We start from the raw sequence: 26,073 nt of genomic DNA, 5'->3' as shown, positions 1-26,073 counted from the left end.
GGCGCCCGCCCTCCGTGGTTGCGACACTGCGGCTGTCCTGGGCCCCTGCTGGGTCCGTCCACACCCTCAGGAGGCGTAGCTGTGAGAGCTCAGGCCACACCAGCCGGGTGACCTAGGAGGGTGGAAGATGGCAAACTCTTCTGACACGCTGCGCCCTTCCCCACTCCCGGCCCCACCTCTCCTGCCATCTCTTCCCTGCCTGCGCTCTGAGCTGGGTCAGGGGAGCCCTCGCCCTGCCTGCTCAGCACTGGCAGAAATCGCACACGTTCTCTTGAAATCTCAAGGAAAACAAAAAGTGTCAGCTACAGACACTGTGTAGGTTCTGTGGCCCTGCCTGAGGGCCAGGAACACAGCGTGTGCAGATCATTCTTGCCTGTTAGGATTTGATGCTGTGTTTTCTTGGTGCCACTTCTCCGTTTTAGGCTTTTCAGTTAGCAAGGAAACGGGTAACTCTCGAGGCTGACACAGGAAGATCACAACTTCAAGCCCAGCCTGGGCAGCTCAGCGAGATCTTGTCTCTAAAGAGAAAGGCAGGGGAAGTAGCTCAGAGCAAAGGCCCAGGGTTCAAGCCCAGTACTACAAACAAAGCAAAAGGAAGTTTTCCTGGAAGCCACGTGAAGACTAACGTTTGGGCATGTTACGCTAAAATGTACAGGAAGGAGTTTTTATAGTTGTACACATCAGCCGTAGTACGTATTTGATGTGTGGCAGCTCACATCGAAGTGAGCCTGCTGAGTGTTCAGGTCCCAGGTGGGCAGCAGCCGCAGAGACCTGGAGGCGAATCCCCGAATCCCCGCAGGTATCTTCTGCAGGACAGCGTTTCCCTGCATCTTCCCTCTTCCCAGCTCTTTCCTTCCTCCTCTTCTCGCTCTGGCCTCCTGCCCTCTGTCCCTGTGATTTCCTCACAGAAACAGCCCCCCCCCCCAGCTTCTGCAAGGCCCCGGGCCCCTCACCCTCATCCCCCAAAGCAACTGGGAAGAGCAAGTCTGGAACTGGAAATGCAAAGCCCTCAGTGAGGGACGCAGTCACTACCACCCCAGAGCTCGGCACTGTTATCGGGGCGAGCGTTCACCCACCCTTCTTTTTATCCCGATAGAAGCACGCAGTCCTTCCCTTCTAAATCAAGGCGCTGGACTAGAAGCACTGGTCATGAGTACAGCTCCAGTAAATCCAGCCGTGCTGCTGCGGCCATCTGACCCTGCCACAGGAGTTGATGTCTTCTGCCGCTCTGCCTGTCCTGGACGCCCGGCTCCCCTCACCAGCGTTCTCTGCACCCGGAGCCTCGGGTTCCTCTGCCCTTGCCTCCCTCCCTTTTCTCAGGGAGCTGAACCCAGGCCCTTCACATTGAGCTACATCTCCAGACCTGTTTAATTTATTGAGTTTTAAATTTTGAGACAAGGTCTGGCTGAGTTGCCCAGGCTGGGCTTGGCTTTTGACCTTCCTGCCTCAGCCTCCGTCAGTGCTGGGATTACAGGTGTGTGCGCAGTGCTGGCTCCCTTCTTCTGGGTTCCCCATTCTCCCTTACCCTTGGACTTTGTGGCTTTCAATGGGGTGAGGCAGCTTATCACGTGGTGGCTGTGATGGTCTGCCCCTGGCCTGGAGCTGGGATACAGAAGCGGGGGTCTGGTGAGGGGGATTTGCAGGGCTGCACAGTTGTTGCTGAGGAGGCTGGGCTGCCGGGGCGCGATCCCGATCAGCTCGGGGCCTCCGGGGTTCACAGGGTGGCCTTGCCATCCCCATCCCTCTCCCTGCACCAGGGCAGCATCACACCCTTCACTTAGAGTTGGAGTCCACAGGAGCCAGCTGGGCTGGGGCGGCTGCGTCGTTGACACCCTCGGGGTGAGACCCCCTCAGTGCAGCTGGTTGTGAGGCCACACAGACCGGGGCAAGCAGGGTCCGGCTCTGAAAGCAGTGCGTATAAACTGTATCTCAGATTATGTGTTCTTGTGTGATTGTGTGACTTTGAGGATGACAAATCTATACATTGTCTAGAATCTTTTATTATAGTTCCTGTGCAGATTTATCGTTTTGTTTTTGCAGTACTGGAGATAAATCTCAGGGATGCTCTACCACTGAGGTACATCCTTGGCCCCATTTACCTTTTTATGTGTACTTTGTTTTTGAGACAGGGTCTTACTAAGTTGCCCATGCTGGTCTCCACTTGGGATCCTGCTGCCTTTTCCTCCCAGTGCTGGGATTATAGACATGCACCAATATACCCTAGTTAAAATAAAAATTTTAAACATGAATAAGTGAAATCCTTTTTAAGACAAGTTTATATTGCATGATTGAAATCAGTTTCCAAATGGAGAAATATTAGAGTCCTGTGAACCAAAGGCTGAAGTAGCTTTTAAATCCGTGCTTCATTTGTTCAGAAATGCTGTAACATAAGCATAATCAGTAATTTAGAATTATATGAATGACTTCTGATTTAGAGGGTTCATTTTAAGTTGTGATTGTGAAAGAGGTAATTAACAATCTTAAACCAGCAGCACCCAGATTCACAGGTACTGGATGCATTATTCAGACCAGGTATTATTGGGTGGTGTAGTCAGCCCTGTGGCTCCTTTCCATGGCTCTGAAATTTGATTCTGGTTTAATCATTTTGGAGTGTCTTCATACATTTCTGGCAGCTAGTCTACTGAGTAAGGATTTTGATGCTTGTTTTGCTTTTAGGTGTTTTTTTTTTTTAAAGGCAAAACATTACGGTGCTCTTGAATACTACAATTTTTCTCAAAAATGTCCTGCTTTGTGAAAAGCCCCTGGACTCATGTTTGTGAGGAAGATGCACAGGCAAGGGACGTAGGTCTCTCAAATCCAACACAGCACCTTTGTTTCCCAGCCCATTGTGACTCTTAGTGTGATTACATGAACTTCAAAATCACGCTTTGGATGAGGGAAATTCTAGTAAAGGTGCATATGGGATACTTGATGGTTATGAATTTGCAGTACTATGAAAAGTATTTTTTTAAATGGTGGACAAATTAGGATTAAGAAGCAAAACTCCAAATGACAGCTAAAGAAAATTTAAGTACTTCCTGAGCCATGATTTTGCTCATTGTCCTTCAGTTACTAGAGGTAGGTGCTGAGGAATTTCTGTCTTAGTGCCATGAGGTTCCACATCCAGTGTTTGCCCGGATTTGGTCACAGCCGGTGTGGGTTGTAGATCTGCTTAGGGCACTGCAGTGACCTCTGTTGTCCCTCTCCACCCCACTGCTTTCTTCTGGGGGCCAGAGTACGGGGAGTGTGTGCTGTCCCCGTGTCTTACACACTCTGAGTGCACACTGCTCAGTCTTCACTGGACTTCCACCATGTTCTGAAAACCAGAAGTGAGTTTTGCATTGTTGCTCGCACCCCTTACACCAGCTGTGTGCTCTTGCCTGTGCTGGGCTTTGTCTGTTTTTCAGTCTACTTGGTCTTCATTATTCCGGAGCCTTCCTGATGGTCTCAAGTGTGGGTCCAGGGCACTGCCGCCGTCCCTCTGTACCACATAAATTTAGAAATTCCCAACTTATCCCTGGGGAAGCATCTTGGGGACTCCTTTCCCTCTGAGGCTGATGGTGAGGGGCGTGGACGAGCTCTTAGGTGTGGTGGCAGGGCTGAGCAGAGCTGGGCACCGCCACGAGGCGAGGGCAGTGGGCAAGACCCCTCTCTTATGTGCTGGCCTGGCCTTGCTCATGTCTTGGGTGGTGAGGGTGATTTGCGGTGTGGTGCCAAGCCTTTCCTCTGTCCTGTGTGGGTCCCATTCTGCTGTGACCCACAGTGGCGTCACGTATTTCTTTTGGTGGTGACTTTGTGAAATGTCTTCTTCTACCTGTTTCTTGCCCTTGGTGAAGAAGAGGTTGAATGGGGTAGCAATTTATCTCGGGAGCCTGGTGTGGCGAAGGCTTATGGTGGAGGTTGTTGGCTGTTGCTTGTTGGTATGGCAGAGTCCAGGACTCTCAGGGGACGACGGTCTGGCCATTTCCTTAGAGGACAGTCGGGAAAGTGAAATTCTGGAAGGTGCGCACGATCGGGGAGAAGCAGCACCTTCCACAGCCTGCAGAAGCCCGAGTCCGTGCAGTGTATAGATGGGAGCACAGCATATATTTTTTGTATCTGGAATAAGGATTATTAAAGAGTTCATTGTTGATTTTGAAATAAGTTCCTAAAACATTAATAAGTTGGTCTGTTATGGAATGGACTGCTGCTTAAATGATGGTGAGATTGAACGGTGTATAATCGACACTTGCCTTAATTTCTTTGAAGCCCTCTTAAGTTCCTGACCAGTGGTGTGCCTGAGATTTAGACTCCTTATTGTCAAGAGCAATACTCTGTCTTAGTCACTTTCTCATTGCTGGGACAAAATCCCTGACGCTCGAAACTTGAGAGGAGAGGTTTTTCTCAGCTCGTGTTTCTGTCCACAGCCCAGCACAGGGGTTTGGGGAGCATCTGCTCACAGCAGGGCAGCAGGAAGCGGAGCCAGAGGGAGGGCAAGAGATGGGGTTCAGCTTCCAGGCCCCGACCATGACCCTCCTCTTCCAGCCAGACCCCACTTTCTAACAGCAAGCCAGCTACAAGCCCCAATAATCCAGCTGCCCACCCTGTGAGCCCACGAGGCTCTTGGGGCACATCTAGACATCAAGCAGAACATTATTGAATACTAGCACGAGCCTTGCTCTGTTCTCCTGCTAAGGAGCGACATGGACAGGTGATGGACAAGGAGCAGTGGTGCTCATTCGGCTCATGCTCTGGAGGCCAAGGTCGGGCGAGGTCCTGGAGCATGGCGCAGACTCTGCACTGGCCAGAGCGCTGCATCCTAACTCGGCAGGGCAGTTGAGCACAGGAGTGGAGGACAGCAGGCTGCCACCCTCCTATCAGACATGTCCTCCTGAGGTGACGGCGTCCTACATCACGAGGGCAGTTCCCCAGGGTCTCACCATGGTGATTACATTTCAATTCCAGCTTTGGTGGGGAGGATTGAACCATAGCAGGGCCCCTTGTGTGCAGTGACCCTGCCCAGGGGTAGGAACCGCCAGGGAGCTCCTGACTAACTTCCTGTTCCTCTTTTTTGTTTGTTTGTTTCTCCCAAATCTGTTGTTGAGGACTTGTTCCATATGCAAAATATAATGCTACTTTTCCTTTAAGATTCTTTTTTTTTTTGGTACCGGGGATCAAACTCAGAACCTCGAGCTTGCAAGGCAGGTGGCGGAACCTTCCTTTAAGATTCTTCAGATGAACTAGTTTCCTAAAGAAATGCTTTTGGTAGGTGGAATTTTCAAAGGTGTCCAGTTTCTTTTCATTCTGAAATATATAGGGTCTTCAAACCTACCTGAGAATGTTATGAAAAACAGAAAAGAGGGATAGGAAAATTAGTGCAAAAGCCCCATTTTATGTGTTATTGCCAAGAATGTTAATTTCTTAACATTATACTTGGTGTCTTCCTCAGAACTGTCACTGTAAAAGCCAAACAAACATCTAGCGAGGGAGGACATCTGCTCCTACATGTGCAACAACTGTGTTCGCGCTTATAGAATTCAGGCAAATTATGTATTTAATGAAAAGCAGTGATAACCATAATAACTACAGTGTCTTCAGTTAAGTAAATGGGTGTTTTATTACTAAACATTTGAAATTAATTTAGATCTGTTGTTTTATGTGCAAAAAAGGGCACAGGTTGTAGACTTGTGTTTTGCCTGCTTTGATTTCGGCAGGGCGCCCTGGCAGGTGCTGGGTCCCCAAGGCTTGGTCCGTGTTTCGCTGCGGACGTCCCCGGGTCTGCTCACTCAGGCGCTGCGGACTCCCTCCGTGTGTTCCCATTCTTCGCCAGTTTTGTCGGAAGTCTGCCATCTGCTCTTTGGCCATGAGTTTCTTCAGTTGTGTAGTTTCTTTAACGACATGTGTGCTTTTAAAAGTAGCTGTGCACCGCTTGCTTTAAAATGATGCTTAAGATTAGTAGCTATGGTGGAAAGCGCTGCCCTGCCTGCCGGTTGGGCCTGGCTGGGTGCGTGTCATCCCGAGCATTGGGTTTTATGTGGCTCTGGCACTAGTGCATTGCGAGTGTGGGTCATATTGAGAATGTTCAGAGAGCTCGATATTTTGTAGACATCCACCTCTCCATTTTCTCATTCTTATTGTTCATTTTTGTTTTTGTGGTGCTGGGGCTGCAATTTGGTTCTCACACATGCAGGGGCGGGGCACTGTTGTCAGCTCTTCCCCGCCTTCAGGTCTCGCTTTCCTGATTCCTCCTCACACAGTCTTGATGGATGGCTCAGCCGGAGGTGAAGTGAGGACAGAAGCTCTCCTTGTTTTGGGGAGGGAACAAAAGCAGCCCGCTCCTGAGGAGCAGGGCGTCCGGTCTGATGTCTGGTGTGTCCCGCTGTGATGCACTTTCTTCAGGGAGGTGTGTGACTGAGCACGCCCACCCGGTCTCGCTCCCCGGAGAAGCCGGGTCTGCAGCCTCGAGCTCCTGCCGGCCAGGCTCTGGTTTTCCGTGGGTGGTGAGAGGCTCCTAGCCCAGCCTCCGTGCCTGGGCTGGCCCGAGCCCAGCAGAGCACCTGCTCACACCAGCGACGCGATGCTGCTCACCGGGTTGCCACACCTGTTTGGCTCAGACAGGCCTGGCCCAGCCCGCCCCGCCTGCAAAGGCTGGACCGTGCTGCCGGCGGCCAGGCCTGTGTCCTCGCTGAGGGTTCCCCACAGGGAAGGGCTCCAGGCCCCTTCCCACCTGTGTCCGGGGCTGAGCAGGACGCAGTTCACCCACGGGCCGTGTGAGGACTGTTGGGGTCTGGCGTTTACTCCTCGATTCTGGTTTGTTTGCAATTTGCGCGTTGTGGATGCTGCCTGTCTGGTGGGTGGGGATGGTGGACCGAGAGAAGGCGCGGCGGGCTGGGAGGCACCACTCTTTCTCCGGGGCCTCCAGGAAGGATTCGGTGAAGGTGCTGAGGTCATTGAGGTCTTTGCGCCTCAGGAAAGCTGCTTCACAGACCAGCAAAAGGCAGGTTGGTGCGGACATTCTGATCCCTTTACGTTTCCCTTGGGTTTGAAACACTTACTCCTTGTGTTTATTACTTTGAAAAAATTTCCCGATGAGTTTGAACCTTCTTTTGTGGCTCCGAGATGGTCCTGATGGTGTCTGTGCCAGGTCTGCGTGCGGCTGTGTGTGTCTGTGCGATGTTTGCTTGTCTGTCACAGATGTGCTTCGCGAGAGTAAGATTCTGATTGCTGACGTGGAAGCTTCTACCAGGACGTGCTTTTAATGAAGACCTTTGGGTTACTCAGAACCTCACTGAAAGGATTGTTTGAATTTTATGGATCGATAAAATATTAGAACAAAAGCCAATTGCTGTGTGTATAATTTTGTTGGAATATTCCATAGAATTGGAAAAGTATTATCTGTTAAAAACTGAAGATTCCCTTTCTTAATGTTAAAATGTTTGGAGATAATTTACAATTATTAAACACATATTAGGTTAAAAGTAAAATCTCAGGCATGCGTGCAAATGTGACCGTAGTGCCACAGGCTCTGTGTGTCCCCTGGTGGTCTCTGATGGAATAGTTTTATTTTTCAGCTGTGAGACACGGATTTGTGTCCCTACTTGGCTTTGAGCTGTGCTTTTAGCATGAATTGTGCTTCAGAACTCTCTTCCTCTTAAAATTAAAGTTCAGCTCAAATAAGTGATTGTGGCTAGTTTATGAGTGGATTTGTTTTGGGAATATTTCCTCATGGCCCAGAGAAGGTGGCACTGAGGATTGGCATCTGCTGCCAGTTCTGCACCTATTTGGGTCCTCACATGTCTACTAAATCTTGAGCAGTTTTAGTTCCTTATCTCTGTATTTTCCTTATTATCACAAAGAGCACTAACACCTTGAAAATGAATCAAATCTGAGACATCCTGAATATCTAATTATCTTGTAAATAATAATAATTCTTCCAGCAGAAATCACAATAGATAGATCTTTGCTGGTTTATCAGCAATCCTGACTTATTTTCATGTTTTGTTGTTGTGTTCGGATCAATGGAGCTTGAGTATTGAAACATAGGAAAACTTGTTTTTAAGAAAGTAAACGTTCTGAGTATGTAGAAAGTCATAGCAGGGAGGAATGAGGAAATTGGGTATTGCCTGAAAACACTGTTGCTAAATCGGTTGGAAGAACCTTCTTCCCTCCTCTTTGAAGATGCCACAGGTTTAAACTCTGCTTGAACCCGAGGGTGGGGCGGGTGTGCTGGCCTTTGACTCGAGTTTCAGTTGAGTCCCTGGTACTGTCATCAGAGTCAGAGCCATTATTTATGGAGGGAGGGTGTGGACCCACAATTCTCTGCCCAAATCCAGTTTGTTTAATTAAATTCTGTGGAGCATTTCTGACTGCCTGCCCGAAACTACTTCTGATTGCTTGTTGTTCCGTGGTGGTCATGATCATGATGGTGTTCAGCTCTTGTAAACATGCTTTCTGGTGATGAATTTGAAGCTCTCAGCTGAAGTGGTATTTATCTCGCATCTTGGAGGTGCGCTGTGGCCTTTGCGGGTGCTCGGGATGTTGGGGATGTGCTTGAAGAGCCAAGCCTGTGGACAGTTCCTGGGTCGGCATGTGACACTGATGACAGTGGCATTTTCCATTTCCCTTGGGCAGGTGCCATGCCCCCTTAGCTCGTTGCTTCTCTGTAGAAGCCAGCTTGTGACGCTGACACCACTGTGCCGTTTCAGTTTTGTGCACCCCTTTGAGGAGAGGTTCCACAGAAACATAAGTTAGAAATCACTGTTGTGCCTGCTTTTTTTGGAGGAGAGAGATAATTAGAACAAGAACAGAGCAGTCCCTGTGAGATTGATAAAGAGAATTGGGATCCATAAAGAGAACTGAGACCACGTATCAAATGGGAAAGATGTTAGGAGAAAACAAAATACTGTGTATCTGGTAGGTGCTGAGTTCTTGGGGTGAGGGGTCCTTTGTAGTGTGTGTGACTGAAACTCCTGCTCCCCAAGATGGATCATGGTTCTTAAAGTAAGTGGTTGATGTTCTTGTATGGACCTCACTTACTTTGACAGCTAGATGGTGATTATCTGTGTATGTGAGACATATTGGGTACTTCTCCATCCTGATTTATGCAGCAAATCACAATCTGGATGTGGAAGCCACTCGAATGATGTAACATCTGACAAGATGGGTTAGTAACAGAGCAAAGATGTCACTCAGAAACTTAGATGATTTTTACCCTTTAACAAAAAGGAAGTTTTAAAAGTGACAGGTTGGAAATGCAGTTTATGCATTTTTAAAGGAAGAGTACATAGAACCCACAGAGCTCAGTTCTGCTGTGGTCTTTTCCCGCTTACCATAATTGTTTTGAATTCCCTTGATCCAGAAGGTGTGAAGCGAAGGAATGGGTGGATTCTGTTTGTGTGTTTGCCATCTCAGTGTGTGAGTGTGCGCGTGAGGATGGCGTGCTGAGGGTGTTGTCCTGGAATTTCCCATGCACCTCGCAGGTGCTGCCAGTAGGGCGCAGTGACTGTAGTTTTGCACACGTGCACGGTGCATTTTTATGCCATTCTCTGCACAGCTGACATTGGCACTTCTGGTTAAGGAGGAGATGTAGATATGTCTAGGATGATTTGAGCTTCACTGTTTGTCACAAAATACTAGAATGTGCATATATATTCTGGTGAATGCTGTGTTAGAAAATTGCTTGTTAAGAGTATCTAACAGCTTGGGAATACGGGACTCTCCTCCTGTTTGTAAAGTGATTATAATCCAAGGCCTGTTTTTGGGCGGTAAGACTTGGATTCCTGGGCAGACTGTTAAGTGTGGATAATTTGCAAGAGTGTTTTTCGCCCTCCCTTCCTCCCTCCCTGCCTCCCTTTCCCCCTCTTCTTTCCTTCTGTCTTTTTGTCTTTGTGTCGCCAGACTAGCCTCTTAACCCCTGACCCCCACCTGAGTGAGCCTCCTGAGTGCTGGGTTCCAGGGCTGCACCCCCACACCTGGCAAATCTTCATCTTCGTTACCAGAATAGTTTCCTAATCATAGTAGAAAAGAGAGAGCTGGCCTTTAATGTTGCTGAGTCCTAACGGAGCACTGTAATCTTGTAAGTTTTGTGGCATTGCTCACAGCTGCTGTGTACATATTAAAATAGTTTAAATCTTAATTTCTTACTGTTTTGAAAGTTTATGTGTTCCTGCTTCTTTAGCAACCCCAGTTCACAAGACGTTCCTAAATTCATGTACAAGTCGTATTTTCAAGGATAGCTTCCGATTTTAAATATTTAATTTAGTTCTACCGTGTGTAAGTAGGTGAAAATGTGCATATCAGAGTACTCAAAGACTACTTTAAACCACAGACCAAAACAAACCCTCAGTATTTGCTGTCCTCACATTGCCTTATGGTAAGGAAGCTTTCTTCCACAACTCACACTCTCCTCATATGGAGGGATTTCTGATCTGCAGTGAAACGGGCTTTCCGGAGCTATTTTTAGGGGGATTTTGTGCAGAGTGTTGGGCATTAGTTGTGCCCCTCAGTTCTCCGTTGCCATTCCTTCATGAAGCTATTTTGGTCCGAAATGGAAGCTGAGTTTAAAGTAAGCAATAATAACTTTGGATTTAAGGTTAAAATGTTTGAGAACATTGAAGATTTAGATATTAAAAGAAAATCAAACTGGGTGTGGTGGCCCACACCTGAAATCCTAGCATTCTGGGAGGCTGAGGCAGGAGGATTGAGAATTTGAGTCCCTGTCTCAAAACAACAGCAATGTAACTCTGGGGGTGTAGCTCGGTGAGAAGGCCTTGGGTTCAATCCTCAATACCACAAAAAGAGAAAAAAAAAGAAAGAGAGAAAGAGAGAAAGAGAAAGAGAGAAAGAGAGAAAGAGAGAGAGAAAGAAAGAAAAAAGTATATGTAGGTGATCTAGACAATTTATCACCCTAGAGGTATTTAAAATAAAGAGTACTGAACATGGTTATATCCGGACAGAATTGAGCTAAGAATGTAGCTCAGCAGTAGAGGGCTTGCTGAGCCCGCGCTCATCCCTGGCGCTGCGAGAATCAAGCAGGGTCTGTAAGCTCAGTCTTGCTCCCCGTCTTGCTGCAGAGAGCAAGTTTGCCACATCATAGCATTAGAGCAGAAGGGCCAGGGTGGACCAGAGCTCATCGTGAATAAAAACGAGCCCATACAGTCAGTGGACTACTGCATGTGTCTTTGATGTTCCACAGGGAGTGTGTTTCTTACACTAAGTTGTGTTTAGTGCACTGTGGAACACAGGGTGTGTCAGCCGATCCCTGCACATGATAGCAACGAGGAACTGTTTGTATAAAATTGAGGAAATGATCCATGAGCCACATGGGAGCAGGGAGTCCTAGGTGAGCCTGCCTGGGTGCTCAGCAGGCGGTAAATTTTTTGTTTGCCTTTTTCGGTTGTGAACTAACTGCATTGTAATTTATGTTAATTTGAGCTTTGAAAGCCTTCAGCATTTTACTTGATCAAAAGCATAGCTAGGAGCCAAAAAAGGCCTAAATAATATATGACTGAAGCTGGGGTTTTGTCCACGGTACACAGATCTCAGGGCTGTGCTTTTATAACTATAAAATGTTTTTGAAATTTCATGGCCTTCATTTTTACCTTAGGAATCGACTTCTGAATTCTCAAGAAAGTGCGGATTACACGGTTAATGCTGGATTTTTTTCAAATAAAAGGAACAATTGATATTAGCTCTTAAAAACCAATTGTTTGGATTTGGAAATACATATAACCTCATTATGAGGAGTGAATGTTGACGTAATTCTGTATCATTAGTACTTCGGGTGGGGAATTCTGAACTACTGGTGACTGCTCCTACCAGCTCCTTAGATCGGCCTCTGATAATTTGTTCCCTTTAATGTTTGGATGTCCTTCTTGGATTTCCACACCAGTTTTTCAGATTATGTGTCAGTAATCGTTCAGGGTAGAGTGTTTTTGAAAGGTGTGGAATAGATCTGGGGAGAGAAGAGAGAGGGAGGAGATCAGCATGCAGATCATGGTCCGGCCCCAAATTAGGTCCGAACAGGGTCTGGCTCAAAAAAGCTGAAACTTCAGTCTTGCTTTTGGGCCTGTCAGTCCCGCTCTGTGCGTCGGCTCCCCGACGTCCTGCCGAGGCGCCCCTGCAGCGCCACCTGGAGTCTAGTGATAGTACTGACTAGCTTTTGAGCCCAGCCCCAGAGAAGGGCAGGGATTGCTAGGTATTTTCGCATTATGCTGGGAACAGATTCAGTGCTAAACGGAATGAGTGTTTTCTTGCTAGTTGATTATCCACGTGATCTATATGGTATGTTATACACGCTAGAGGTTTTTACTTTTTTGATTTTGTTGTTATTTGTTTTTTGAGGTTGGGGTTCCCCAGGCTGGTCTTGAATTCCTGGATTCGGGTGATTCTCCTACCTCAGCCCGCCAGGTGCTGGGATTGGAGATGCCTGCCGCCACACCCAGCAAAAGCTAATTATTATTATTATTTTTTTTCTTGGGTGCTGGGGTTAGACTCCAGGGCCCCTTGTATGCCAGCCAACCACTTGACCATAGAGCTACATCCCCAGCCCCACAGCACAGCATTCATTTATTTACAGTATTGGGGATGGAACCCAGGGCCTTTGCACTGCGGTACATCCCTAGCCACTTTTAAACAACTGTATTTTGAAACATTGTCTCAACAAGTTGCTAAGTTGCCCAGGCTGGACTTGAACTTCTTACCCTCCTGCCTCAGCTTCCCAGAGTGCTGAGGTTATAGATATGAGTATGATTAATACCCAGTAAGGTTCTTTCTAAACCTAAACTTTTCTTTAAAAAAGTTTGCTCTTATTTAGCAGTTAAAAAGCAGATGGTTCATGAGGTCTTTTCTAGTGCGGTAAACAATTCCAGAATTGTAATTATTAACAGCTTCCACCGATTGTGTTAGGCACAGGAAACGTTTCCAAGGTAAGTTTTCTTTTTACTTTAGGAAAAAGTCTTTTTCCTTATAGTTGTAATTTTACTTGTTACCCTTACTGGTAGGCTCTCTTTCCCAAAAGTGCTCATGTTTTTGAGGGGTCATTCATGTTCCTTTCTCCCCTACCTGTATTTATATAATTCATAAAGCAGTTTAACACTGTCTATAAATTCTGCCTTTTAATTTCGTTTTTTAGAGACAGTATTTCACTGGCCTAGGACTCTATGGAGCCCAGGCTGGTCTCCAACTCACAGTCCTCCTGTCTGAGATTACAGGCGTGTGCCACTGTGTCCAGCTTGTCCACAAATCTTAAGCAGGCCACTGTGGAAGGGCAGGTCAGGGTCGGCTTAGGACCCAGTGGGAGGAACTGACTTGTGATTGGGATGCAACTCTGCTCGGCGAGGCCCTGCCTGGGTGGCGGCAGCCAGAGATTTGCTTGAGGTGAACGTTTCCGCCACATTTGCTATTGGCACGGACGTTCACATCACCAAATACATTAAAAAGAAGAACTCTTTGGAAAACAACGTTTTGTGAGACTAGAACGGCGGTCTCTGTGGCGCCCCCTAGCGGTCAGGTGCTGGTTCATGTCCCCAGTGCGGCCTCAGTCCTTCCGGCCTTCAGATCCTGTGCCCGGAGGTAGAGGAAGGGACAGTCCGAGAATGAGGAACCCATCTATGTGGGCCACTCTGAGATGGCAGAGGAGCACCTCACCCCTGGCCCCCCTTTTCGAGTATTTTTGATGGCGTTGTTTTTGTTTTTGAGACAGCTTTGCTAAATCAGCTAAGTTGTCCAGGCTGGGCTTGAACTTGTGATCCTCCTGTCTCAGCTTCCTGGAGTTCTGAGATTACAGGCCCGTGCCACCAGGCCGGGTCCCAGCCCCCCCTTTAAAGACAGCAAACATGAAGTCTGCTGCTGTTCCCTTGGCAGGGGTGCGGACTCTGACCTCTCCTTAGGAGCCTCGCTGTAGGGCCGGGCTGGGGCTGCGGCATCTTGTTTTGAGCAGGACTTTCGGGGTGCAAGTGGGCCTCCTTTCTGCTCTGCTGCTATGCTCCGAGACAGGAACCTGTACGCAGCCCTGATCAGCCCGAAGCCCCGGCTGCCGCTCGGATGGGTTACCAGGAGGTCGCAGCCTCTTCGCGGCCTCTCACCTCGCCGTCTGCACAGCGCTTGCCCAAGCCCCCAAGGGCTGCGTTGTCTAAAGGTGGGAAACCTCTGGGCTGCCCCAGACCCTCACACTCCCAGCCAGTCTGGTGATCCTCACCGTAGCCGCCCGCGCATGTGGAAAGCAGACTTAGGGCGCAGGGCGTCATCTTCGGGGGCTATGTCTGTTTGCACCCCACGTTTGTTAGATTGTAGATCCTGCCCTTCAGTGCCAGCGCCAAGCAGGAGGGGCAGATGGGGACGCAACTAAAGCAATTGTTGAAAAAACTGCAGTGGAGGTTCATGGGAGGAGGGGCCGCCCCGCCCACGGGGGTGGTGCCTTTCCCGAGCTCAGCTGTGCGGGAGGCGCCGCCCCGCGCCGCCTCTGTGCATAGGCGAAGCTCCTGAAAATGCCCCCTGCTTAGGTGTACTTTAGTGTTCGAAAATGTTCTAGAACTGGGCATGGTGGCACAGGCCCATAACCCCAGCAGTCTGGGAGGCTGAGGCAGGAGGGTCCTAAGTAGGTAGAAAGTCCCTGTCTTAAAATAAAAAATAAAAATAAAAAAGAGGAACTGGGTTGTAGCTCAGTGTAAAAGCCATGGGTACCATGGCCAGACATAAACGTTATTTTACATTTTAAATTGCTTTTGTCTAGTGAAACATATATACATATAATATAGGCATTTATGAAGATATTCTGTGAGTCTCCCAAACTTCTGTCCTATGATTAAATTTGTTTTTTTTATTTTCGAGACAGGGTCTCATTATGTAGTTTAGGCTAGCCTTGAACTCACAGAGATTGTTCTGCTTCAGCCTCTTGAGTGCTGGGATTACAGGTGTGCACCACCACACCCGACAATGAGCCTTAATAAATATCAAGGGAATTTAGAAATTAGTTTCAAACTAGAAAATCATTTTAATGATTGCACTTGGGAGAGAAACACAATGAAGGGTCAAGGGAAAGAAATTAGATGTAATACATTGCGTAGCTACGTTTGGCCATTACTGTGGCTGCAAATGAATTTCTCAGTTATTGCTGTTATGGGTAATTGCAACATTACAGAAGAAGATTCGGGGAAACAAGCATTTTAGGTTAATGTGCATCCCCACTCGAACCCCCAAGGTAGGTGAATTATGATGGATTTCCAAGCAGTTTTTAGCAAAATCAAGGCGTTAATTCACGTTTGTGGCCAATGTGCGTAACCTGGATGGACCATGGCAGGAAGAGCAGAGGTGTAGGCGCGATACGCAAAGCATCACCTGCCGCCCTGCGCTTGCATGTTCTGGCCTCCAGACGGCGCTGCGCGGTCACTGAGCTTGTAACTGCCCCTCATTTGGGACCGCAGGAAGCAAAGTGGGGAGGGCTTTACTGAGTCACCCCCATGAACTAGAAATTTATAACGTTACCCTGGGTGGTGCTCGGTGGGTTTGTACAGGGAGTCAGTTTTACTGTACTTTTAAACTAAAAATGTTAAGTGGCCTAAGCAGAGGGGAGGAAGCCGAAAGTGACCTGGCTCACACTTAAGGAGAAGATTTGGAAATCACCTTTATTCATTTCGCCCTCAGGTCGTGATGTAATGGTTCCTGGGCACCGTCTAACACACTGCGATGGGCAGTGAAGAAGTGGCCTCTGAGTGCTGCAGAGTAGTCGCTGGTGCTTCCTGTGCCACCTTCCAGCCAAAGAGAAGGAACGAAACTACTGTTTGTCTTGAGACAGGGTCTGGCCGTGTAGTTCAGGCTGTCCTTGAACTCACCATGCAGCCCAGGCTGTCCTCCTTCCTCCTGCCTGGGCCTCCTGGATGCTGGGGTTATAGGCGTGCAACACCACGCCCAGCGGAGGAGTGAAAGGCTATTGATAAGATTGATATTGCCGGGTGAGAGATAGATCGATACACAGGGACTCATTACCCTGTCCTGTCTGCTTTTGTGCAAGTTCAGAGGGGCTGAGGATTTAGCTCAGTGGTTCTGCTGCCTGCCTCACAAGTGCAAAGTCCCGAGTTCAATCCCTGGTACAAAAAAAAAAAAAATTCGGAAAACCCATGTAGTATTTTCTCAGTTACAATTTTAAGTACCGGAAGGGACCCCAGTAACGATTTTCTCTGGCACCCCGCTTCTGTGGGAGAAAGTTGGCAGATGCGGGCGTGGGTGTTCCCAGAGGGGGCCTGCGGTGGGGCGTGGATCTGCAGAGGCCCTGCAGGGTGGAACTCCAGGCTGCTGGGCAGAGTGCTCCGGGGTGCACCCCATGCCAGGCTGCTGTGTGCTCTCGTGCTGCATCAACTTTGTGGGTAAGTTCGAAGCAGTGTAACTGTAGAAATCCCGTACTTGTGGTGTCTGTCTGTGTGCTGTGAGTTCCCCGCTGATTCTGCCGGGCACAGCCCCTGGCGCATCCAGACCATTCGTGGTTGCTGCTGTGCCTCAGGCTCGATGCCCCCACGTGGGGGTGAGGTCCCGGCGATCGGGTTGTGGAATCAAGCGGCTCCTTCTCAGCTCAGACCCATTCCTGGGGCTCTCTGTGCGGTGACTTTTTCCTTGTCCCTCGCCCTTGCTCGCCGTGGAGGACCCTCGAGGGGCCCAGGCTGCGGGAGGGGCTGGGGTACTCAGCACTTGCTTTTCTTTGTTTGCGCTGTGGTTGCTGGTGTCACCAGCAATGGCCTCGAAGTCCCAGTTCCTTGTCATTCCTGGCCTTTTTACCTTCGGCCTCCCTGGCCAGTTCCCAGTCATCCTGCTCAGCTCTGGTCACAGCCCCAAGCCCCCAGAGGACCGGGTGCCCTCAGCTGGGACCCCTCCGGGCATTTGGAAGCCCAGCCTTTCCTCCTGGGACTCGGGCCGGGGGTCCTGCACTGCTCCCTGAACGCTGCTTCCCGAAGATGAAGTTCTCTGCTGGGATTTCTGCTCTCTCTTGAGTCCAAACTGTACTTCTAATGTATATTAAATGATATTCAGGACTGAGCAAGTGAGATACTACTTTTGGTAAATTTAGTTTAGGAAATAGTCTAACTTAAAATACTTCCTTGGTATTTAATGAGCACCAGTGCACATTTTCATGTCTTTGTACCAAAAGACTTAAAACCCAAACCCTGTTTTCTTAGAGGACTGGACCATGCTGCTGTTTTTTCCAGTCTCCAGAAGAGTTAAAAGGAAGCTGAAAAGCAAGTGGGGAGCTGCGATGTGTTAATTAGTGAAATCCTGGGGCTCTGGGGCCAGACGCAGATCCAATTAGAATAAGTGGTTATCAGTTGATTTTAATGAGATCCAAGTGGACCTTTTCCTTTTCCCCTACAAAGATTCGTTCATCACCAAGTCAATTTCAGACTCCGGCAAATGTCTTTATCTCAGTCCCCACTTTTCTCTCCTCCCTTGCAACCTGCATTTTAAGGAGTCTTGCAGTGAGTGGTATTTAGAAATGTGCATAGTATTAATCTGGTTTTTCTGATTTGTGCTTTTGACAAGGTGCTAGGAGATCTGGGCATTATGTGCAAAAAGTATAGGGTCAAAGTTTCGCCGATCAAGACTTGGTGCAGAGCGGAGCATAGGAAATGTGGCAGTCTGGCCCCTTCTCCTCCTCGGGCACAGTTTTGAATGTTTAATAAAAGCCTGCTCCCGCACACCATGTTTACATGGGGCCTGCATGCATGCCTTAGCTTGGTGCTTTTGCAGTTTTTATGTAGCATCTGTCCCCAGATCCAAGAGTGCTAACAAGGGCTGGCTACAGATAGCTGGGGGGAGATAGGCAGCAGGGAGGTGCCTGTCTGTTTCTGACTCCTCCTCTGGTTTGCAGTTATCATTCATAATGTAAATTCTCTCTCAGTTCCCAGCATGTACATAATTAATGGAAGAGACTACCCTAAGGAAGCTTGGCAGCCACAACTAGGTCACCGTCACCAGATGTGTAATTGTTTTCCTTGGGGAGCTTTGGGAAATAGCTGGGGAGCTTTCAGAAAGCATCACAATACGCAGGTACCTTTGGATCATGATGGGTCCGTCCCTTTGTATTGAAGGGCGATCAGAGCCATGACTGGCCCTGGCTCGTGCCTTTTTGGTCATCTTTATAAAAAAGAGGCAATGATTATGCTGTACTCCGTGGAGTACATGTCATCCTCCTTCTCATTTGTCCCCTGGTTTCCTCCCACTGCGCCAAGTTTTAATTAAAATGCTTCAATAGTATGAAAACTTCAGCATCTATAATTACATCTCTAGTAGCAATATTTAAAATCTTTACCGACAATATATTTATCATATAACATTTCCTGGGGTTAAGGTCAGTTATCGGGAGTTTCAAGAAAATATTGGAATCAAATGTGTTCCAGATGGTTTTCTTTTTCTTGAAGGTTTAAAATACAGAATAGGAGTGGCTGAGGAGAATTCCATGCAGGCATAGAGAAAGGCTTACTCATTATTACTCTGTTTACTTGCTTTGCAGTTCTAGGGATTGAACCCTGGGCCTTTGCACTGAGTTCCATCTCAGCTCTTTCATTTTCTATTTTGAGACACGGTCTAGCGGAGTTGCTGAGCTGCCTGGGGTGGGTTTGAACTTGCAAGCCTCCTGTCTCAGTCTCACAGAGTGCTGGGATGGTGCGTCTGTGCCACCACGCCTGGCTCGTCACTGTTAGCACTGTGGCTTTAGTAGCAAACATGGGTGGTGGGGGTGGTGTTGGTGGTAATAAATTTGATGCAGGAGGGGAATTTAAAAAATTATCTTGTTTTTTCCCTTTTTTTCAATCTCCAGTTTATATACCATAAAAAGTTTTGAGATTTTGCTAACATCTGAAAGTCATTTCCAAGCCATCTTCAAATGTTTGATTTGGGGTTCTTGAGATTAGGGTAAACATTCTTCAAAGAATTCAATTTTGAGGAGCGTAGGGAGTCTGTCTCCTGGGCTTTGCTCCTTTTTCTCAGTGCATCTCTTGATACTCTCAACCTTGGCTCCTTCCCATGCTTGTGGCTTTTCACAAACCAAATTTCTGGTCACCGTTAGCCTTAAAAGGGCCCACTGGCTCCCCCTTGTGTCTACTCTGTGTTGTCTTTCACAAGGCTCTTGGTTAAGGAGCGCTTCCTTAAAGGCCACATTTTCTGAGTTTTCACCCTGTTTTCTCTCTCTGCTTCTGCCTTCTACCTTTTCCTGCAGCCTGGTAGTGACATTGCCCACCTACACCTCCCTGTGAGATTGGAGAAGCACAAGTTCCAGCAGCACCTATGGTATTTTTAGATAAAATGAACAAAGAAATCAGTGTAAACTCGTGAGCTACAAAGATACCTTAGACGAACACTGCACTGTGGAAACCCAAACAGGTGACCCTAAAAATGCCATTCATGTAAAGTCCCTGCCACATACAAACCAAAGTTCACTGTGTAGAAATTTGAAACCTCTGAATGCAGGGCTCAGTTTACACATCTTTTGAATATTATAGATTTGACTGAAGGACCTTAGAATTCATACAAATCCCTAGGTGTGCAAGGGAAGTTCTGTTGGCCTTCCACAGCTGTGTTTCTGCATCCACAGATTTCAGCATGGATTAAAGAGGTTCCGGAACAAAACTGCTTCTCTACTGAAGCTTTATGGACGTGTCCTTCTTGTCTTTATCCTGCACAGTGTAGCAGGCCTCCCGGGGTCAGATACGGTGTTATAAGTGCTCTCCAGAGGAGTGCAAACATCCTGGAGTATGGCACGCAGGGTGGCCAGCCTTGCAGAAAGCAAGGCACGTGGGGTACCATGTTATGTAAGGGACTAATGCACCTGCTGGTTTTGGTGTCTGCTGGGGTCTTGGGGTCAGCCCTCCGATGCTGAGGGGGGACAGTATTGGGAAAAGTTGTTAATTAATGTGCTCAATGAATGGTTGGAGATTCAGGCTTAGAAAAAGCATTTGTCCTGTGCTTTTCCATGACAGGAACGAGTACAAGGTACTTCTTTTTTTTTTTGGTAACGGGGATCAAACTCGGGTCCTTGTGCTTGCAAGACAGGCGGTGGAACCACTGAGCCAAGTCCCTGGCCCAAGGTACTTCTTAATTAATGTAATGGTCCTTATTATAAGGCGGTGGGAGAAGAGGAAAATTGATAGCAGGTGTGTGTGAGCAATCAGGGACCGATTGTGATTTAGGGAGAAAATCTGAGGGTCAAAAATTGTTTCAGACATTGCGTTAAAGGAAAGATGCAGAAATGGCCTTGCCTGTTCATGTGACAGTAGAGTGTCCTTGTGGGAGAGTCATTTGAGAAGAGCCATAAAGTGCAGGACCTTCAGACTGAGTATGTAGGGCTGCCGTAGTGGGGCCTCTGGGCTACAGGAAACAGAGAAAAGTGAACAGATTTTGCAGTTGGATCTGGTGTGGGCTCTGATGTAATTTAGCAGCATAGGAGTTCCTCTCGAACCACAGGGCTGCTGTAGTTGTTCCTAGTTGAGCTCGTGCTTTTCCAAGGAGAGTTGTAGGTATTTTTCCATACACAGGCAGGTAGTACATTGGGGACCTCGAGCACGGGGTTTGGGTTCCAGTTCCAGCTCTGCTGTTTATTGGCTGTGTGTGGTTGGCAAGACCCTCAGCCTCTCTGTGCATCTGTACAAGGTGCTAACGATAGTGTGGATCACATGGGCTGTCATGGGGGAAGTCTTCATTTGGGGTGCGATAATAATAGCTCCTTATACACATCTGCCTTCCTTACCTGGCTTTGTATTCGCAGATCCCTCCCCAGAGTGTGTGGTGCGGTCGTCTGTCTGATACATTTTGGGCTGTTTCCCACTATTCCAGTGGCACCAGATATGTTTATCCTCACCCAATCCCCAGTAGAGCCAGGGAGTCTCATTCATATTTGTATAAAGATTGTCAGTTTGGTATTAAGGCAATTACTCATGACAAGGTGTGAATTGTTCTGTTAGCTCCTGCCTGTGTCAGCGTATGAGCTGCGGGATGGGGGTGCACCCGAGTCTCCCCGCTCTGGCTCTGCTTTGTCTTAGGTGACATCGCCAGCTGCGGTGAGGGCTCAAGAGGTACACAGCAGCTCCCCGCTGGAGCCTTTCTGGGAGTGGATCTGCTCCTCATCGGTCTCCTTGTTGGAGCGAGAGTTGTTCCTCCTAAAGAAAGCATCTTTGCCACAAACCCACTTTTTCTGCTTATTAATACTCCTGTAAGACCCTCCAGATTTTTCTCTTCCTTAAAAATGACTTGAAGCTGGATGTGGTGGCATACAGCTGTAATCCCAGCACTCAGGAAGCTGAGGCAGGAGGATCGCTGTGAGTTGGAAGCACTATGTCGCTAGCCCAGGTGACACACTGAGTGCCAGGCCAGCCTGGATGCAGAGTGAGATACTGTCTCAAAGCACCTGAGAGAGGTCCCAGTTGAAGCAACACACTGTTTTCTTAAACGTGGGGGGGGGGCGGTGCTCTGCTTCTTGTCTCCTTCAGACCTCTCTGGGCTCTGTCCCTCATTGAGTGCCTCTATTTTAATCCCCCCAGCGCCCCATTTGCTCTGACTGCCCTCTTCCTGCTTATTTGAAATGCAGATTTCTGAAACAGGCCAAAGCTTGGGCATTTATGCCAGTTGTTGCTTTCCGCGGCTGGTTGTGGTCGTGGTCATGGTTGTGGTCAGCTGCCAGCTGGTATGTTTTCCTCCTCTGGGATGCCCGTTTTCGGGGTGGTGGTGGTGGTGGGGTCTCTTAGTGAAGCCGGCAGCGCCCCCCACGAGTTCCTTCACACGTGTCCCCATGGCGTCCCCACGGGTGTCTGCTCACCGGAACTCCGGCTCCTGTGTTCCGGGGCCCACATTGAGCTCAGGAAGAAAGTGAAGTTTGTTCCTCCCGCGAAGCAGGGCGCCTCCCAGGACTGCGCCCCGCCCCAGCCCCGTCCTCCACTCAGTGCCCTGCAGATGCACGGAGCGTCTCAGCCTGGGCGGCTGCGGAGCATGCACTCCCGGTGGCCGGGGGTTTCCGTCCCCTCTGTGGCAGCCCCGTGGGTGTGACCGGCTTGGGGTTGCTCGGAGCAGAGAAGGAGCCGCTGCAGCCAGGGACTGTCGGGGCTCAGTGCTCAGGCAGCACCCGGTGCTGAGGGCGGTGTGTGCCCAGCTCAGACCCAAGGAAGAATGCATGGACGTCTTTGTCCCTGTGCACCCTTCCTCTTTGGAGCAAAGTGATCGGGGTGCTTATCTGCCTCCTGCCCTTTAGCACTTGTTTTGCCTTCTGACCTAAGCGCTGGTAGCATGTAAAAACTGTCTATGAAGACGGTTTCTAAGAGCAAACCCACGGACTCAGCTTTTGCTAGACTATCTCTCTAATCACTGAGGTCACATTACAAACAATACCCGTAAAAGCCCCGCTTCCCTGGCATGCTTAGTCTCCTCTTGTTCACTCGTTCTCCCCGACAGGAGGCACGTGCTAGTTCGACTTTGTATTGCACGTGCAGACACACTTGCTTACACATGCCTGCCTTTACTCAGGACCTGGACAGCTGTCCGTTGGACATGGCTTGGTGGGAACCATAAATCCCTTGAAGTTCAGGAATCCACGAACTCGGTCCATTCGGTGCTGGGCATGCGCAGCTCCGCAGGCATATTTAAAACCGATGGTGGTGGTTTCCTATTTTGGAAGGATTTTTTTGTACGTGACTGTGATTAGTTTATTCCACCATTCCCTGGGGAGCGGCAGGAATCTTGGCTGGCCGTTGGGGAAGTGTTAGGTGATAGGGCATCTGGGACAGCTGGGCCTCCGGGACGCGTCCCTTGTAGCACATGTATTTCCAGACAGTGCTGCCTGGGTCTGCCACTGTCATGGGGTGCTGTTTTGGTCTTATCAAAGCCTGCTAGCAGTGTCGCCAACATGAAAAGAGCAGCCTCTCACTGTAGCTCTTGACATAGGTTTTAAGACGAAATGCATCAACATTAAAAATAACCTATAAAACCTTCATGAAAGTTTTTGGAGTTTCTTTCAAGAATCTCTTTGAAGCTGACTTAACATTGTTGCATTTATTACAGTTAACTCTGCAGTTCAGCTTGACTTTGTAGGTTTTAATCTTGAGTTCACATATGCCTTTTAAGATGATACAACACTGCATGAAGCTTTAGTGTGTTTATATAAATCACATGCGGTCCTCAGACCCATGTGTGTGCCACATGGGGACATTAGGACGAAGAAAGTATTTCTGTTTGTAAACAGATGTATTCATGGGTATTTTAGATATGACTTGCATGTTAGGTTTCTACCTGGAATCAGTACACATCCATATGTACAGAGAAGAGTAACAAACCCTCAGGGTTCCCAGTGAATCCTGCTGTTTGACCCCATTCTGTAAAGGTTTCATTTGGGCCCAAAGCAGAGTTTAAATGCCCTGCCCCAGCTGCCAGTTCCAGAGAGCGGAAAGCTTGGTTTCCAAGTGTGCTTATCATTTCTCCATCAAATATTTGCTCAAATAGGTCTCGGCAGCTTCTGTCTTCTAGTTAGAAGATAGAAAGTGAAACTCTGTTACATTTGTTTATCATTTAACTAGAAAATGAGGTCAGCCTTGCACACTGAATCAAGAAAATAGGAGTTTTCGAATACAAGCTCTGGCAGACTTTGGATTTTTGTATCCAATATAGATCTGTTTCTGGGAGCTTGAAAAAATTCTTTAGTTTACATTTTTTACTGCCCTGGTATTATTTATGTGTTAAAATGCAAAACAACCTACTGTTTGTGCAATAGCTATAGGACTGCTGACCTGGCTAGAACTTCGTGCAACAGGCATTTGCAGTTGCCGTCCTCAGCTGTCAGTGCAGGCACACAGGGTGCTCTGCCAGCCCTGCAGATGTGTGTCCAGCCCTGAGTGAGGCCAGGCTTCCCTCTGGGCCCAGCAGCACACCCCGCAGGTTACTCCGTGGTACAGTGAGTAACAGACCTTGGGAGGTTTTCGAAGGCAGTGAGTCCTGGATTGTTCTTCATGATGTGATTCTTAGACTGGACAAAAGGGCGTTTCAGTTGTGAAAAGCTTTCTTGCTCTATTTGAAGCAACTTACCATCTTTTTCTAGGACACCACAACAATCAAGATGAAAGAATAATTCCAGTGTTAGTGTAGCATGCCCTGGGTTCTGTTGCTAGCACTATAAATAGATAAGTAATAAAGCTTTTTGTCAAATGAAAGCACATACTTTCAACATTTTCCCCCCCAAAATACCCGAGTGTAAATTGCATATGGCTGTAATTTCAAAAGAGAACTGTAAAAGGTGGATAGAAATTTAGGGAGAGAAACTAATTACATAAAAGAGCATGCCGTTATTAAATTAGAGATGTTATGTGGGAACTGCTCTAACTAATGACCAGAGTCTGCTGATGTGAAGAGCATTCTGTGATAGAAATGAGTCATAGCAGGACCTCCCTTTCAGGTTATTAGTGGATGAGGATCATACTTTGTTTTATTGCCAAATTACTGTTATGCTCTCTGAGGTATGAAGTGATATTAATGACCATTTTCAATGAGAAATAACACTTTATAGCACTGCTATCATTTAAACATATTAAAATGTGTTGTAATGCAGAAGAATACCCTAGGGGAGTGAGATGAAAACTTAGGAGTTTAATTTGAAATGCAGTTGGGAAATAATTTGGACAGAGAAAGCTTTAGGGTAAAATTTCAATAATAAAGTATATTATTTTCTAAACTATTCATAAGGGAGAAGAATCTCTTCTTCATGTACCTGGAGTTAATTATGGTTACAAAAGATGAGAAAAAAGATTCGCTGATTCTAGTCACTCATCTGTACTAATCCGAAAACAAAATGAAAAATTATTATTATTTAGGAGAAACATTTATATTTTGGCTGTCAGCATTTAGATATTATAATCCCAGTCCTAGTATTCCTAATTTGTCTCTTTCTTGAGGAGATGATATTTTATCAGGTTTACCAAGTCCCTCTGTGTTTGGGTAACAGGTAACACAGTTACCATAATGTATACTTGTATTATGGGTCAGTATTGTTCTAATGAGTCTCCAGAGAGTGCATTAGTTAGAGACTTTCTTTTCTACTTTGATTTGTGGCCTAAAGTTTTATTTGGTAAAATAGTACCTGAATGTAAAAAAAGGAAGAACTAGAATGTGTTGAGTGTAAAAATACTTTATCAGCTGATAACGCCCCACCTGCATTTTTGCTAATTAAACTTGGTTTCTTAGTGACCAGCAGAAGTACATGCCTATCCTAGGGGATACTTAGTTGCTTTTAGCAGCAGGATTGAGTCTAGAATTCCAATATCTTGGTTCCTCATTTCATGCTGTTTTCTTTAAGCTCTGTTGTCTGCTGGTCTGGAGGTAGCAGATGCCCCTTTTGGCAATTAGGTCAGTATCCCATTGCCACCAGGAAACATAGTACAGTGTACAAGGTTTCTCGTGCTCATGTAAAGCACATAGTTTGACCCTCAGTTTATTCAGCAAGTAAGTTCCTTAAAATTCTTTAGTTGTACGAGAAACTGAATTCTGCTGTCTTCTGAGCAGCTGAATGAATCCCCATCAACCCTTGAGCATGGCTGCTGTCATACCCACTACAGCGGAAATCTCACTCTCTAGGGTGTATTTTCCGCCCTTGCTCTGCAGATTTGTTCTTGGAGCAAGCTGCCAGTGGGAACCCCAGGACTCCATGTGTACTGGTTCCTTCTGCCTGGAACCCTGACAGCTACTTCCCTCAGCCAACCTGGGCTGTGTCCACCAGGACCAGCTGCTCAGCAGCCCCAAGACAGCCTGGCCACCCATCCCAGCAGAGAATCGCAGGATGGCGAGCTGGCCCTGGGGATTCAGCTGCTACTTGTAAGAAGCAGTTTTAAAATATGAAGTTTAGAAAAATCCCAGTGAGCCAGGTAAAGACTTTTCATCATCCTCTGGGTCCTATGTTTTATCAGTTTCTGGCTGCAGGGCAGACGTCTCCCCTGGGCTGAAGTCTAAGATTCCTGGATGTGTAGCTGGCAGATTTGACTCTAGAAGCCATGCAGGGCAAAGAGAAATGGTTTTAGATTCATTTCCTTGTTATGTTGATTTCAGAGCTCAGTAGCCAGTCACTATGGACAGCTTCGCAATAAG

At 47.6% G+C, this 26,073-nt stretch overlaps 1 protein-coding gene across 22 annotated transcripts in view; it reads left to right on the top strand.

Annotated features, from left to right (window-relative positions):
- Pard3 (par-3 family cell polarity regulator) overlaps positions 1–26,073 on the top strand; it is a 605,457-nt gene that overhangs the window by 102,928 nt on the left and 476,456 nt on the right. Inside the window, exon 1 of one of the 22 annotated variants that reach the window (XM_021242101.2) lies at positions 6,030–6,980. The exons of the other annotated variants lie outside the window; for them this stretch is intronic. Coding sequence (XP_021097760.1) covers positions 6,816–6,980 — 165 coding nt within the window. The 5' untranslated portion in view covers positions 6,030–6,815. Of the gene's footprint in view, positions 1–6,029; positions 6,981–26,073 lie in introns of those variants that run through there. 22 annotated transcript variants of the gene reach the window in all.

The sequence above is a fragment of the Heterocephalus glaber genome, unplaced genomic scaffold (genome assembly GCF_053883595.1).
Source record: "Heterocephalus glaber isolate CG9 unplaced genomic scaffold, H.glaber_assembly_v1.0 deba00000738, whole genome shotgun sequence".
Classification (NCBI taxonomy): domain Eukaryota; kingdom Metazoa; phylum Chordata; class Mammalia; order Rodentia; family Bathyergidae; genus Heterocephalus; species Heterocephalus glaber.
This window is presented reverse-complemented; position numbering and strand designations above follow the sequence as displayed.